Raw genomic sequence first — 13933 nt, 5'->3', positions numbered from 1 at the left:
ATAACGGAGAATAGATGGGAACAACCTACCAAAATAGAGGGGTATATTTGACTCTTTTCCCTTTAAACTATAAAAACCTAAAAAAAATTGTCGGAAGGACAATCCGGGAACAGGGGAAAGATGATGCTTGAATATGAATACATAATGTTTAATTATTGTCCTTGTAAATGATCAAATCTAACATCCCTTGTCCCTAAAATCTTAATCCAACCCGGGACGACTTTGAGAACAACCCCCCACCCACACACACGCCTCAAGCTAGTTTATTTGTCACATTTCGTTTATCAATTCAAATTAAAAAAGAAGAGGTCAATCTGATAGTTTTCAATCATTGAGTCTTAGATTGAATGGGCTAAGCACAATCACGTTGAATCATATGATGCTACATCAGTTAAATTCTGAACCAAATGAAGGATAATGCCCAATTAAACGGTAAAGATAGTCAATTTCCAACATGATGAAACTAATGTTTAGTTCAAGGAGAAAGGATTTGACTCACTTCATAACAAAATTTGACAAGAAAAGATACCCTCTATAACTCAAGGTTGATTAGCCCCCAATAGCTCTCCTACAATATCAATTATGTTCAAGCCACGCAAATCCTAGTAAATAACAAGAATTTGCTTATGATTACAAAAATCACAAGGTAAAGTGGCTCATAACTAAAAGGGTTAAGAGAATTCGCGACAATAATGAGAGAGATAGTATACTTCTATTACATCTGAATTGGTTGTCAAGGTGTTAAAGCCCCCTGACACGAGATATCCTTTATTCTGGAGGCGGACCGAGGGGCCTGCAGTGCACAGTTTTGATGCAGCAAAAGGTTACTGGCTCACGAGATCTGGTAAACCACTATACGAGGCTTTTGATAGAGCCACCAATGGGACAAGCACTCAAATTAGATAGCAGATACCATACTGTCGATGTGCTAACATATATAAGCCTTCTCTGGAGGCCAGGGTAAGTTATAACAGAGCCATCACATATGCTACATTAGCTCTAGGATGGAGGGATTTGACGAGCGAGAAAAGGCACTTCCACCACTGTACCCACAACATCATCACCAATAATTACAGTGTCTCCCTCAGAAGCAGCTTTCCTCTTGATATAGCCAAGTCCTAGGGGCTGAGATGCTCGTATACCTTTGGTGAAACTAGTCACCTTGCCAACCTGCCAAAGTTCATAGCACCATCATTCTGCCAATTCCTTCTAAATGGTCATACTAGGATCGATAAATAAAAGGGACCCGATTTCAGTAATGCATTTGACAAGATGGGGATGCCATGTATTGTTGTTCATCAGAATTATAGTAGTCTTAGACAGTTCTTCTAAGAGGCATTAATTTTGTTAGATGCATTTATATGCATGACAGAAGATAGAACAATGCAACGGGTTAATGTGCTAAAATACAATTTGTTACAATGTAGCGCTATCACAATAGGGACTGAAACAATCAATTGGGAAATCAGAAAAGCTCAAACCTTTTTCCCGTCCACTGAGATGGTGCTGCCAGGTTCCACCGGTGATGGTACGCGTATTCCCCACAGCCTCTGTTTGATGCCATCGTAAGTTACAAGCCTAGAAATGGTTTCTTGGCCCTTATAGCACCCTGAAATTAATTTCTCAACTTTGAGAAACCGTAACCAGAAGGAAGCATAAATATAGAAATAGGAGCTTATGAACCTTTATTAAGAGAAACAGCATTCCACAGATTAGCCTCCAGAACATTAAACTCATCAGTGAGCTCTTTCCCAGGAGCTGGTCTTCCTGCATGAATTAAGAACAAAGCTTTCTACATCAATATTGAGAATTACATCAGACAGGGTGTTGACTGCTCAAAACTTTAGGACATGAACCTAACGCAAACAGGAGTCAGAACATAATGGAATCATGACGTCAGCAAAAGATATTATCTGGAATATTAACAATAGAAAGATGGAATTAAATTGTCCTTAATTACCTTGAAGTATCCTTAAAATTTCCCATGCATTAGAACCCATTGGGATGGCCCCATGACCTAGAAGAGCTTTCCAGACCGACTCAGCAGCAGCTGGAGACATCAGTAGTGAGTAACCGTCTTCAGAGATGATATTTCCCACTCCCACAGTTATTGGCATTCCATTTACCTTCACATGATGAATTTCATAAGAAAAAGTAAAATGAACCTCTTATTCCTTGGAAAACTCAGGCATGACAATATGTTCAAGAAATTGCAATTAATCTACAACATATAGGACATGAGAACAACTAAGCTAAAGGGTAGAGAAGTTAACAAGCAAGTACTTCAGCAGTAAGGAAAGTAATAAATTGTGGATATTGCAGACAAATGGCAGAGAAACTGTAAAATATTCGATATTGAGAAGGTTGATTCTGACAATACAAGAACAGTCATGAATGCAGCACAAGGTTGACTTAAGAGGTTGCAAATGGAAATGACAAATAAATGGGTAGATACTCATGTTTCGTAGTCATGCAAGTGGGAATTTGGTGAATTGATGCATGAACAAAAAATGAGAGGGCTAATGAAGTCTGAACATGTCTTATTCAATGTGTTCAAAACCAATATCTCTCCTTTGAAAAAGAGAAAAGAATATTGGAAATCATGGTTCAAGTTTGGATTATTTGGCACAATCTAATCACTATTTTACATTGAATCTTTTTCTTATGAAACTACTTGTTTGGTTACCTAACAAGATAATCAATTGTCTGAGTTATTACCAATCATAAATAATTCTCTTAATTGAATACTCACTTTGATCCGACTTGTATTTTCATGGAATCTAAGAGTAAATGATGAGTACTTTGCATTTTGAGGAAAGAAGTAGTATCTTGCACAGACTAAGACAGTAAATAGATCAAACAATATGGATTGGAACTTAGAAGGAGTATCAAATAATCACACAGTTCAAATAATTTAAACCAAACAGATCTACGGTTCTTTTTTTTCTTCTTTTGACGTACATATACATAATATCCAGAAATGAATCAGAGAGGGAATTATCAGATTACACTGTAATGCTTATGTGAGCCATATGGTTGTCCAACTATGTCAGCAAGATTCAGAGCTTCCATTATCTGTTTGTAAACCATTACATGCAAAAGTTAGTTTTAGCTTTTAAGAGAAGAAAAAAAGACAACAAATATTATCAATTTGTTTGACGATTAATTAGACACAGTTCCTACTTGGTTACTTCTAGGCCCTATTAGTACGAACAAGGATGTTTGTCCTGTAATATCTTGAATTTCAACTTTGTCTGCAAAGAATATGTACCTATCAATAGAAGTATGGCATGTTGTTAAATCAGCAGTTAAATAATGTGAACATAACTGGTTAGGCTCCAAAAATCTATTCAAGCATAGATAAGCAAGAGTGAGAGCAATCCAGAGCAAACGCATGAACATACTTCTTAAGCATTCCAGTTATTCTTTCCTTGGTCACTGGAGAGACCACCAATGTGATCGCAGTTTTCTGTGAAATGTGAGATGGACTTCAATAATAGTCTAACATATAAAAGCCTAGGCACAAGGAACCAATTCTCTGCAAGGAATTATAAAAGATTACCATAATCCAGGCGTGGGCAATATCGATGGTTCTAGCAGTTGGTGTCACAAAAACAGTGTCACATCCCTACAATTCCCAGACATGAAATATAAAAGCAGGACACCAGTGGAGTTTGCTACTTTCATCGACCTAAAATTGCCTAAACCAAATAAATACCTGCCCTTCATGAAGAATTTCAAAGTTAGCAGTACTTTGGTTGTGAAGAAACTGAACCCTGTCTTCTCCACTAACTGTGTGAAATGAAAAGATAAACAGACATCTCTGAAACAACAACTATGAATGAGTAGACTCCAAACTATTTCCAACTAAGTAGAAAAACACTTTTCCAGTCCGTCCATAATACATAACTAGCATGGGAACAAGTGTTAATAAAATTTTCACATCCAATCTCCACATGATTTGTACGAAATAAGCATAAAACCACATTCCGCAGAATCACTGAACTCAAAGGTGGGAAGGACTAACCTTTTTTTATTAGAAGAGGAATGTGGATAATGGACTTTTTTTTTTTGTTGGTAAAAATGGACTTTTTTAGATATATTAAATAACTCACCTAACTTCTATTCCTCCATGTCAATAGATTATTCACAGATTAAACTGAGGTTTGGTCAAGAAAACCAAATCTTTTTCAGTATGAAAATATGTGGATGGATTTACCTCTTATCCTGCCGTAGTGTGAAAGATCCACAACCTAGAACAAAATGAATGATACCAACAGGTCACATTTTGCAAGACTAACCTCAGGAGTGTACAAGTTCCTCTAAAAGCCAGGTTCAATTCCAGATATCGCAGTAAAATTTACAACATATGATGATTAAAATTGGACTATAACAATCTTTTAATCAACAGATGAAAATCATGACAAGAAAATTCTTAATTAGGAGAAAAATAACTAAAATTACCAAGAAAACCTGAATCAAACTAGATACACACCGCGACGGCATTCTCAACAGCATCTAGTGCCTCCTCGTCATTATCGAATGTTCCTATTGCTCCATCTTCTGATACCTTGGCCCCAGCAACCGTCATAGTATCCTGTAGGAAGCAAAAGAAGAAAAAGTTAGGCAAGTAAGCCAGTAAACAAAATGTATGAGCAAAAACCAAACTGTAAGGAGAGCAAGAATGAAAGCATATAGAAGCATCAGGTCAGTGACATCTCATCCTTTACTTATTAACCAGCAAACATTTAGCAGATGTAACGGCATTTCCTTCTTGTAACCCCATTGTTCAGGAGAAGTTCTCTAACGCCTAACTACCCACTGAAGTGAGAATTCCAACTTCCAAGCAGGGTTGGACGGAGCATTGGCAAGAGAGGCATCCACTTACCACAACGCATGTTTCTCCCCCATCCCTCTTTATCACATGGAGTATTTGTTTTTTTTCTTTTCTATTTCTTTTTTATCTCCTTTGGTGAGGTTCCTCAGGTGTAAGTTTATACTCTTTTTTATTTTTTTAAATAAGAGTGGTGAATGAAGGTGGTAAGTGGGGAAGATCTAAAATCACTTGGAAGGACCTACAATTTCTTGGTATCCATGATGACTTAGTAAAAGATAGGGCACAATACCTATCAATCAATAAAATGTTTCAGTCGTGTTAGCAAGTTTACTTTACGTCCTATGATTTTCTAGCAGTTGTTTAGCCTTCAGAAATTTATAACTCTAGTACTTTATAAAGAACTTCTAGTACTTTTGTTTTGACTTTTATTTTGTATAATATTGGCTTGAAATGAGTTTAAACGGAGTAACATGGTCCAACTTGTTTGGGACTGAGGTTTAGTTGTTGTTGTTGTTGTTTGGTGTCAACGTCAGCTTGTGCACCACAACCAATGCCCCATGTACCTGCTACCTCCAACCACCACAAGTATTTGTATAACTCTGTCCACCAAGATTTTGACAAATGGGAGAAGTCACCCAATTTTCCCTCGGCTGGAATTCAGGCCTCGGTTCCCATGGGTTGTTCGAATGCTAGGATTGTTTGACCCAAAAGATATTGAAACTTTTTTGATTAAATCAATTAAAGAAGATGATGAGGTAAATCTTAGTCAAACGTAATAAACTCCAGATCTATAGGCAAATCAGAAAATAATGCATAAGACGAAATAGGGGCTATCAATCTTATTGATGCTTTTCATTTTTCCTCTCATTAATCGGTGGGGGTAACCATTTTACATATTCCATGGGAGATTGCTTTGTCTTTCTATTTACTAAGAAGATTATAGAGGAGAGGAAAGAGATAGAGAAGAAGCCTCCATTCTAGGAAGGTTCCCTCTCTATATATATTTATGGAATCCTTATAGCGTTTTCGGGTCCACACACTTTCGTGCCACGTCCGCCTTCGTCGTTCCCTGAGTGTTGTTTTTCGACTTTGTCGGGTTTTGTGAGCACGGGATTTGGAGCAAACCATGCTGTCATCCACTGTCTCGCCGCTGGGACAGGATCTCGGATGGGCCGACCGTAGCAGTCAGATTTTGACCAATAGAGTTAGTCCCTCCGTCTGCCGGGGTCGTCCCTTGTCGGGCCTGGCAGACGGATTATGATTGCTACATATCTGAGAGAAATCTAACTACCTACCCTTTGGGTATGGTCCTTAGGTTTCAAGTGACGTAACAGCACCCTTTCGATATGCTTGGACCGTTGCGGCCGTTTCGGAACCGAAACATTGTTTAACTTGAAACGTTGTTCGTGGTTGCCGCCATTATGACACACGTTCCCAGGGGATTGAACCGTTTCATGCCCTATCAAATTCGATTGGCGACTCTTGGGTTTTAAGCTTGGGGGATTTACGTCTCTTATTCGAAAGAACTTTGCGAATCTTCTTTTCTCCTGATACTTCGAATTTTTAATTTTCTCCGGTTAGCCAAGAATTTTCATCTCTCCCTTTCTTTATCCCTTTGTTTTATCAAATTGATACAAATGGCTGGCGATTCTTCTCGTGTTGATCTCCCTGCCACAATTCCGGCGTCGGAAAGCGATGTTCTGGTCATTGGAGGAGCAAAAGTGGTGGAAGATGAGGAGGTCCTATCGGTGGTTGAGATCTTGCCTCACCCTAGGAAAGCATGGAATGATTTCCACAGTCCCGCCGGGGAGGAGCCGGAACCTGCTCCCTCTGTTATAAATGAAGAGGGGATCGCAAAATTGAAGGCTAGGTGGGGAATCCCTCGCTATGTCGAAATACTGCCGGCGGTGGGGAACGATATAGTCCACTTCGACCGCCCAGGGTATTGCGCGTTCTACGCCTACCCGTTTATTGTGGGATACACGCTTCCTCTCCCTCTCTTGGTGGTAGATTTTTGCCGCTTTTACGAGGTATGCCCAGCTCAACTTTCGCCGTACCTGCACAAATTGTTCCTCATGCTGCTCAAGTTTGCGGGGCTTGCCGGTCGTGAGATCACTTTGGAGCACATGCTCAATATCTTCGCCCCTCAACTCATTCGTGGCACGATGATTCACATGCGTCACCGAGGGTCGAAGAGTGGTGGTGAGATTGGACGACATGGCCAACCGTCGCTTCTACGAGAATTACTTCTATGTGCGGACCGAGCACCTTGTGGCGGATCCTACTGGGTTCCCTGAGAAATGGAACTTCGCACGTAAGTCTCTATACTTTTTGTCGGAGTGATGTCCGACCACTTTCCAATGGGTAGTACTAAACTGTTTACGTTTTTACAGCCGCGAAACTACCCCCTGCACCTGTTGATGGTATCCGCGAGTGGGTGAGCGCCATCCTTCCTCATACGGCGGAGATGCGCACATGGTTGTCCTTCTATGAGAGATATGGACGCAAGCCCCTTACTGGTGAGTGAGACCATTTTTGTTAGCTATTCTTGCCTTCTTTCCTTTTTACTCGGTTTCTTACGTGATGTTCATCGATGCCAGGGAGAGTGCGGAGAGCGAGGGCCAGTACTCGACCTTCGTCGAGAGCCGCTTCAGATGATTCTACGGCTGTATACACATGGAGGCCGCCCCTCAAACTGAGATTCCGACCCATGTTGCCTATCCATCGGGTGAATCCTCTCGTGCCGAGGAAGGAGAGGGGTCATCCAAGAGGTGGAGAGTGGAGTCCGAATCGGCCCCTGCGGTCGTGATACATCTGGAGGAGGACCTTCCTTTGACAGTGTCTGAGGCGAGGATTGATACCATTCCGCCCGTAGAGGCAGAGCCAGCCATTGTATCTACCCCGTCAACGGAGATCCTTGCCGCTATGATCGATCAACAACCTGCCCCGATGGGGGGGTCATATTTCTGAGGCTGTTGTTACTGTTTTGGGCTGGCCTTCGTCCTCGGTGCCTGGTCGTGCTTCCTCCTCGGCCGCTGGAAGGGGAAAGGGTGTCGTGTTCGACGACTACGAATCTGAGTCTGATCTTGATCCTGATGATGTTAGGATGTTTGAAGAGGTCTTACCCGCTCGGTGGTTCATGCGGGAGGCTCGTCTCGTATTCTTGAGATCTCATCGGATATTAATCTCCTGGGGGACACGGAGGACCTGGTGCCGCAGTTCGACATTTTGTGTTATGCTGCCGAGAACGAGGCTCTTCGGAACGTTCCTGATATTTTCTTGATGCATGAAGTGGCCGTTATGGGCTTGAGGGTACGTTTCGCCTTTCTTTCATGTTCCTTTATTTTTCTGGACGATATGGTCTTAACCCACCTTTTCGTTTTTCAGACGTACATGGTAGAAATTGAAAAGCGCTCGTAGGGCTGACATTCGGGCCAAGATTTTTCTGAAGATGTTGGAGAAATATCGGCGCTATCGCAATAAGTGCCGTGAGATGCATGAGCGGCTGAAGGAGAACCCCGGTGCTCGATCCCTTGGTGAGGAATTGGAGAAAAGGGACCAGCAATTGATGGAGGCCATTCCCAGAAGTAGCGTGCTCGAGGAGCAACTTCGTGTGAAGGACGAAGAGCTTGAGTTAGGCAAAGGGGTTGCTGCAAAGTGTGAACATCTTCAGGGGGAAACTGAGGTCAATGCAGTCTGAGATGGATCAGAATCTAATCCGGGTCGAGGCGATGAGCGCGGAGTGGATGGGAAAATTGGTCGAGTTGGAGAAAAAGGTTGTCGGGTTGGAGAACATCGAGAGTGCCTGGTCATCAGCTTCGGCAAGGGCGGCGGCCTGGAGAACACTATCCGCATCCTCCAATCCGAGCAGGAATCGGAGAGGGCGACGACCACGCTAAGGGAGGCGAGGCTCGAGGAACGCATCAGAGAGATCGACCGGGAAGCATCGACCTTAGGGAACCAGGTCGCTGCTCTGGAGGCCGAAAAGGAGCAACTGTTGGCTCAAGTCAAATCTTCCTCCGCCGTTGTTCCCCGCCACTTGCACGAGCTTTGGGTTCATGCTGAAGCCCGGCAGGACATATATAAGAGTGTGTGGGAGGGAGGCAATGTTACCGAGGCCGCATATGAAGGAGCGCGGGCGAAGGCACGAGAGGCTCGTGTTAAACTGTGGATATGACTCTGCGACGCCGGAAACTGATGAGGGCGCGGACGATGAGGGAAGACTTCCTGGAGATGGTGCCGAGTGAAAGAATTGTTGTCTTTGTCTGTTTTTTTTTTTTTGTTGTTGTTTATTGTTTTTTCCTGGACTCCGTTGATTTTAGCCGTATGTAATATGCGGCTGTTTGCGTAGTAGCTTTGTGTAAAGAGGGATTTTCCATTGTCATATGCTTTCTGTATTTCTTTTCCCCTTTTGCTCTTCATAATTTTGGTGCAAAGAAGTAGATTTCTGTGTGATGAGTTCCCGACTCTTAGGGAATTTAATGTCACATGGGTTGAGTAGGGCCTTGATAACGGCTTTAACTGATGGGACGGTGCTTTTGGGCTTATGTCGAGGTACTATCCCATCATAATCCGAAAAATATCTAATTCTATTTCTAATAGCGACCTTAGCCGCGGGGACGTTACTTTCGAGTCTACACCGAAGTATTATCCCGTCGTGAGTCCCAGTTTTCTTCGGCGATGGCCTTTGACCTCAAAGGTATTATTTCGAACTCTAGTCGAAATATTAACCCATCGTTGTTCGATCGAAGTCGAACACTTCCTTTTGGTGAAGGCCCTTGGCCTTAAGGGTGTTATTTCGAACTCTCGTCGAAATATTAATCCATCGTTGTTCGATCGAGGTCGAACTTTTCTTTTTGGCGAAGGCCCTTGGCCTTTAAGGGTGTTATTCGAACTTTCGTCGAAATATTAACCCGTCGTTGTTCGATCGAGGTCGAACTCTTCTTTTTGGCGAAGGCCCTTGGCCTTTAAGGGTGTTATTTCGAACTTTCGTCGAAATATTAACCCGTCGTTGTTCGATCAAGGTCGAACTCTTCTTTTTGGCGAAGGCCCTTGGCCTTTAAGGGTGTTATTTCGAACTTTCGTCGAAATATTAACCCGTCGTTGTTCGATCGAGGTCGACCTCTTCTTTTTGGCGAAGGCCCTTAGCCTTTGAGGGTGTTATTTCGAACTTTCGTCGAAATATTAACTCGTCGTTGTTCGATCGAGGTCGAGGTCTTCTTTTTGGCGAAGGCCCTTAGCCTTTGAGGGTATTATTTCGAACTTTCGTCGAAATATTAACCCGTCGTTATTCGATCGAGGTTGAACTCTTCTTTTTGGAGAAGGTTCTTGGCCTTTAAAGGTGTTATTTCGAACTTTCGTCAATATATTAACCCGTCGTTGTTCGATCAAGGTCGAACTCTTCTTTTTGGCGAAGGCCCTTGGCCTCTAAGGGTGTTATTTTGAACTTTCGTTGAAATATTAACCCGTCGTTGTTCGATCGAGGTCGAACTCTTCTTTTTGGCGAAGGCCCTTGGCCTTAAGGGTGTTATTTCAAACTCTCGTCGAAATATTAACCCATCGTTGTTCGATCGAGGTCGAACTCTTCTTTTTGGCGAAAGTCCTTGGCTTTTAAGGGTGTTATTTCGAACTTTCGTCGAAATATTAACCCATTGTTAGTCCCTGTTTTCCGGAGAATTGGGTATGTTCTGGGGGAGTCCCAGTTCGCCTGATTTTATTTGTGTCGGGGAATGTGGTGTTGGAGAGCAGAAAATGTTGCTGCTTTGCTCACACTCGTTTCACGCACCTATTGGAGTTTCCCCTCGTCGGCCTGATCTTTATGTCCCCGGGAAGGCTCTCTCGGGACACCTTCTTGGTGAGGGAGAGGGGGTATCGCTCAGGGGGTATCATTTCCTAGGAGTTGGGTTTGTCTGACAGACGATATTTCAGTAGTTTTGTAGCAATTCCCCATTCTTCAGTTGGGATGTTTCCTTGCTCGCTTGCTCACGCGATGCTTACGCTCTTGTTTGAGCAAACAGCAGAAGGTGGATCTGTGGTGTTGCTCGCTTTGCTTGGAATTTCAATGGTTGACGGGGGTGATGTTTTCTAGACTCGGTGGGCGATCGTGTTCCCGATTTTTTATCTGGAGAAGACTAGGAAATTTTCACTAAAAAATCCCCACAGACGGCGCCAAATTATTTGACCCAAAAGATATTGAAACCTTTTTTATTAAATCAATTAAAGAAGATGAGGTAAATCTTAGTCAAACGTAATAAACTCCAGATCTATAAGCAAATCAGAAAATAATGCATAAGACAAAATAGGGGTGATCAATCTTATTGATGCTTTTCATTTTTCCTGTCATTAATCGGTAGGGGTAACCATTTTACATATTCCATAGGAGATTGCTTTGTCTTCTATTTGCTAAGAAGATTACAGAGGAGAGGAAAGAGAAAGAGAAGAAGCCCCCCATTCTAGGAAGGTTCCTCCCTATATATAGTTATGGAATCCTTATTGCGTTCTCTGGTCAACACACTTTCATGCCACGTCCGCCTTCGTCGTTCCTAAGTGTTGTTTTTCGACTTGTCGGGTTTTGTGAGCACAGGGTTTGGAGCAAACCATGTCGTCATCCACTGTCTCGCTGCTGGGACGGGATTTCGGATGGGCCGACTGTAGCGGTCAGATTTTGACCAATACAAGGACAACTTGTTGTTAGGTTCACTAATTTACTTAGTGTTTCAAGTTTTAGCATTAATATCCAAATATTTCAAGTAATTTTACCCAGCAAAATAGTCTATTAAACAAGCCAATTATATAAAACACACAAAAAGGAATTGAAAAAAATGAAATATGCTTCGATTAAAGCCCACAATCAACAAATAATTGACTTAAAAACATCAACAAATATTTTGGAATTCAACAATGTGTAAATTTTGGTATTATTATACTTACGAGGAGGTCGTGGTCAATGGGAGGCGGAGAAAGGTCGAAAGGCAGCGCAGCTGCAGGAGAAAAAGAAAACCGCCGCTTAATCTTCGCCGGCGGCGCATCGTAACTGAACGGCCGGTAAGCTAATGGAGTGGGAAAGAGATGAAGAATGAGTGAGGAAGAAAAGGAGTGACAAGGAAAGAGCACGTTGGCACCGTAGCAATACGCCATCGCTCGAATCATTCGGAATTTGATTACGGTCGGTATTTCTCTTATTTTTATACAGTCATACCATATCAGATTTTCAGTTTATTTATAAGTATAGCTAAAATTATGTTTATAAAATTATTTCAAGATAGTAAATTCATCCGCGCGATTATAAAGAAAATGAAAATATGTCTAATATAATAATTTATTCAAAAAAAATCAATCTTTGCTGATTCATTAAGTGTACTTTTTATACAAGTGGAGAACAATTTCTTTACATAAACAATTAAAGAAAATACAATACTTTTATACGAAGTGGAGAACAATTTCTGCAAGATGCAATCTAAACTTGCTATGCAAACAACATTTCTCAAGACAAAGGATAGCATCGTACCATTAAAATCTACAAATAATAAAGTTGTTTTTCTTGCAAGGTCATTGAAGTTACATCTATTTGAACATCTACTTTTCCTAAAAGAATAAAGCACATTACACCGTAGACATCATGCACCCCCCCCCCCTCTGCAATTGAAAATACAATGAATATACACAGAAGCTCAAGCCCTTACAATGCAAGAATAAACAATAAAATAGAAGCTATTTTAGATGCATTTTGCCTCACTCGAACTACAAAAAATATATAAGCTTTATCAAAAAATAAGAGGTGTAGATGTTTGTAGTTCACAAGAAATAGGGCAACTTTATGTTCGGGCACCTCAGACCCCATTCCCCTCTAAAAATGAAGCTTCAACAGAAATTTTGTTAAGGTAGTAATACTTGGTTCTTGGCTTGGTCTTCAACATCAAGCATAACTTGTAGCAAGTAACTGGAGTTGTTTTCACCATTTTGTCGACCTTGATCCTTAATCGGGTGATCATGCACTAGTATTAGTTAACTACCAAATTAATCTCCATTCTAAACACTTGCCTCCTTTCACATGCTCCTAAAGAGAAAATATATGTCAAGTCCTGTAAAACTTTTGCAGAAAAAAACAGGAAATCATTTTACTAGTATAGTGGAGGGTAATAATATACAATGACAATAGATCAATAAGATACACATTAGTAGGGCTTAGACTACAGATTCATTTGGATATTAAAGGTCTAACAGCTACTGGTTTCTTATGCATCTCACAAGCAATTGAATATAAGGAAATGACATCAGCTAGTTTCTCATCAGAATTTCCTTCTTGAACACGTATTTAAACATAATTATTTAGCAAATAAAAAACCACCAGGATACGCAACAAAAATAAGACAGTTCTTGCGATTTGGCTACTTAAAAGAGCTTGTTGAATAATTCTTACTATCCATTGTGGCGGTAAACATCATTGTCTGAAACTTCTGTTGAACATATTCTAGATTTCAACATCCTCCGCAAAACCCACATAAATCATCTGAATAGCTTCACCCTGAAAAATTAGAAGACCGCCTATTTAGCAGTTCAATGATGGGACCAAGCGTCCAACAACAATGTTTGCTTCCCTATCAAACGTTAACGCATTAAATATAGTTCTCTATCCACATGGCGATCAAGTTCGACATTGGGAGCCAGGATCAGTTTGAAAGATCTTCTTCTCTATCTATATAGTTTAAAATAACCAAAAAAATAAAAATAAATATTGTAACGAATTTCACATTCTCAACAAATAAAAGGATTAAAAAACAAACAATAATCAATAATTCTCCGACAAACTTAATACATGATAATATAATATATTTAGCTATTACTAAAATAAATCCAACAAAGAAAAATTAGAGTAAACAAACCCATTATTGTTGTTGATCAAGTGAACGATCTTATCCATAATTGAAATGCCAAAAGCTAGTCTTTGCAATTCCAAACTTACGTGAGAGGGGGAATGGAAGCAATAGATGTCTTTGAGAGTCAATCATATTCTTCTCAATAAAAACTGCTAAGCTTTAATTTGTGAATCGGCAAGTAAAGGGGTTTAATGGGTTAAGATAGTTATACGTTACATTT

The 13933-nt window shown here is 40.9% G+C and overlaps 1 protein-coding gene across 2 annotated transcripts; it reads right to left on the bottom strand.

Moving 5' to 3' along the window:
• Positions 1–425: 425 nt before the first annotated feature.
• On the bottom strand, positions 426–12026 carry LOC104229123 (putative transferase At1g60990, chloroplastic). Of its 2 annotated transcripts, XM_009781708.2 has the most exons (12): positions 11768–12026; positions 4496–4597; positions 4220–4253; positions 3719–3792; positions 3563–3628; positions 3405–3469; positions 3184–3271; positions 3010–3075; positions 1961–2126; positions 1684–1767; positions 1482–1609; positions 426–1170 (listed from the first exon to the last, which is right to left on the bottom strand). In XM_009781708.2, exons 1-12 carry the CDS (start codon positions 11984–11986, stop codon positions 1000–1002), a joined length of 1263 nt encoding a protein of 420 aa, XP_009780010.1. In that variant the 5' UTR covers positions 11987–12026; the 3' UTR covers positions 426–999. The 2 variants fall into 2 exon arrangements, with proteins under 2 accessions (XP_009780010.1, XP_009780011.1); XM_009781709.2 differs by lacking the exon at positions 11768–12026 and having other exon boundaries at positions 4465–4580.
• Positions 12027–13933: the final 1907 nt, after the last annotated feature.

This window comes from Nicotiana sylvestris, chromosome 1 (assembly GCF_000393655.2).
Source record: "Nicotiana sylvestris chromosome 1, ASM39365v2, whole genome shotgun sequence".
NCBI lineage: Eukaryota > Viridiplantae > Streptophyta > Magnoliopsida > Solanales > Solanaceae > Nicotiana > Nicotiana sylvestris.
Note: the sequence above shows the minus strand (reverse complement) of the source record. Positions and strands in the feature narration are given on the sequence as shown.

What these genes read in the sequence shown, in the direction of transcription:
- LOC104229123 (XM_009781708.2), bottom strand. Translation starts at nt 11,986, where the DNA reads ATGATTCGAGCGATGGCGTATTGCTACGGTGCCAACGTGCTCTTTCCT. An exon ending in ATAACTGGAATGCTTAAGAA is followed by an intron (nt 3,272 to 3,404) that starts GTATGTTCATGC and finishes TTCTATTGATAG; the next exon opens with GTACATATTCTTTGCAGACA. An exon ending in TCTCAGTGGACGGGAAAAAG is followed by an intron (nt 1,171 to 1,481) that starts GTTTGAGCTTTT and finishes GAACTTTGGCAG; the next exon opens with GTTGGCAAGGTGACTAGTTT.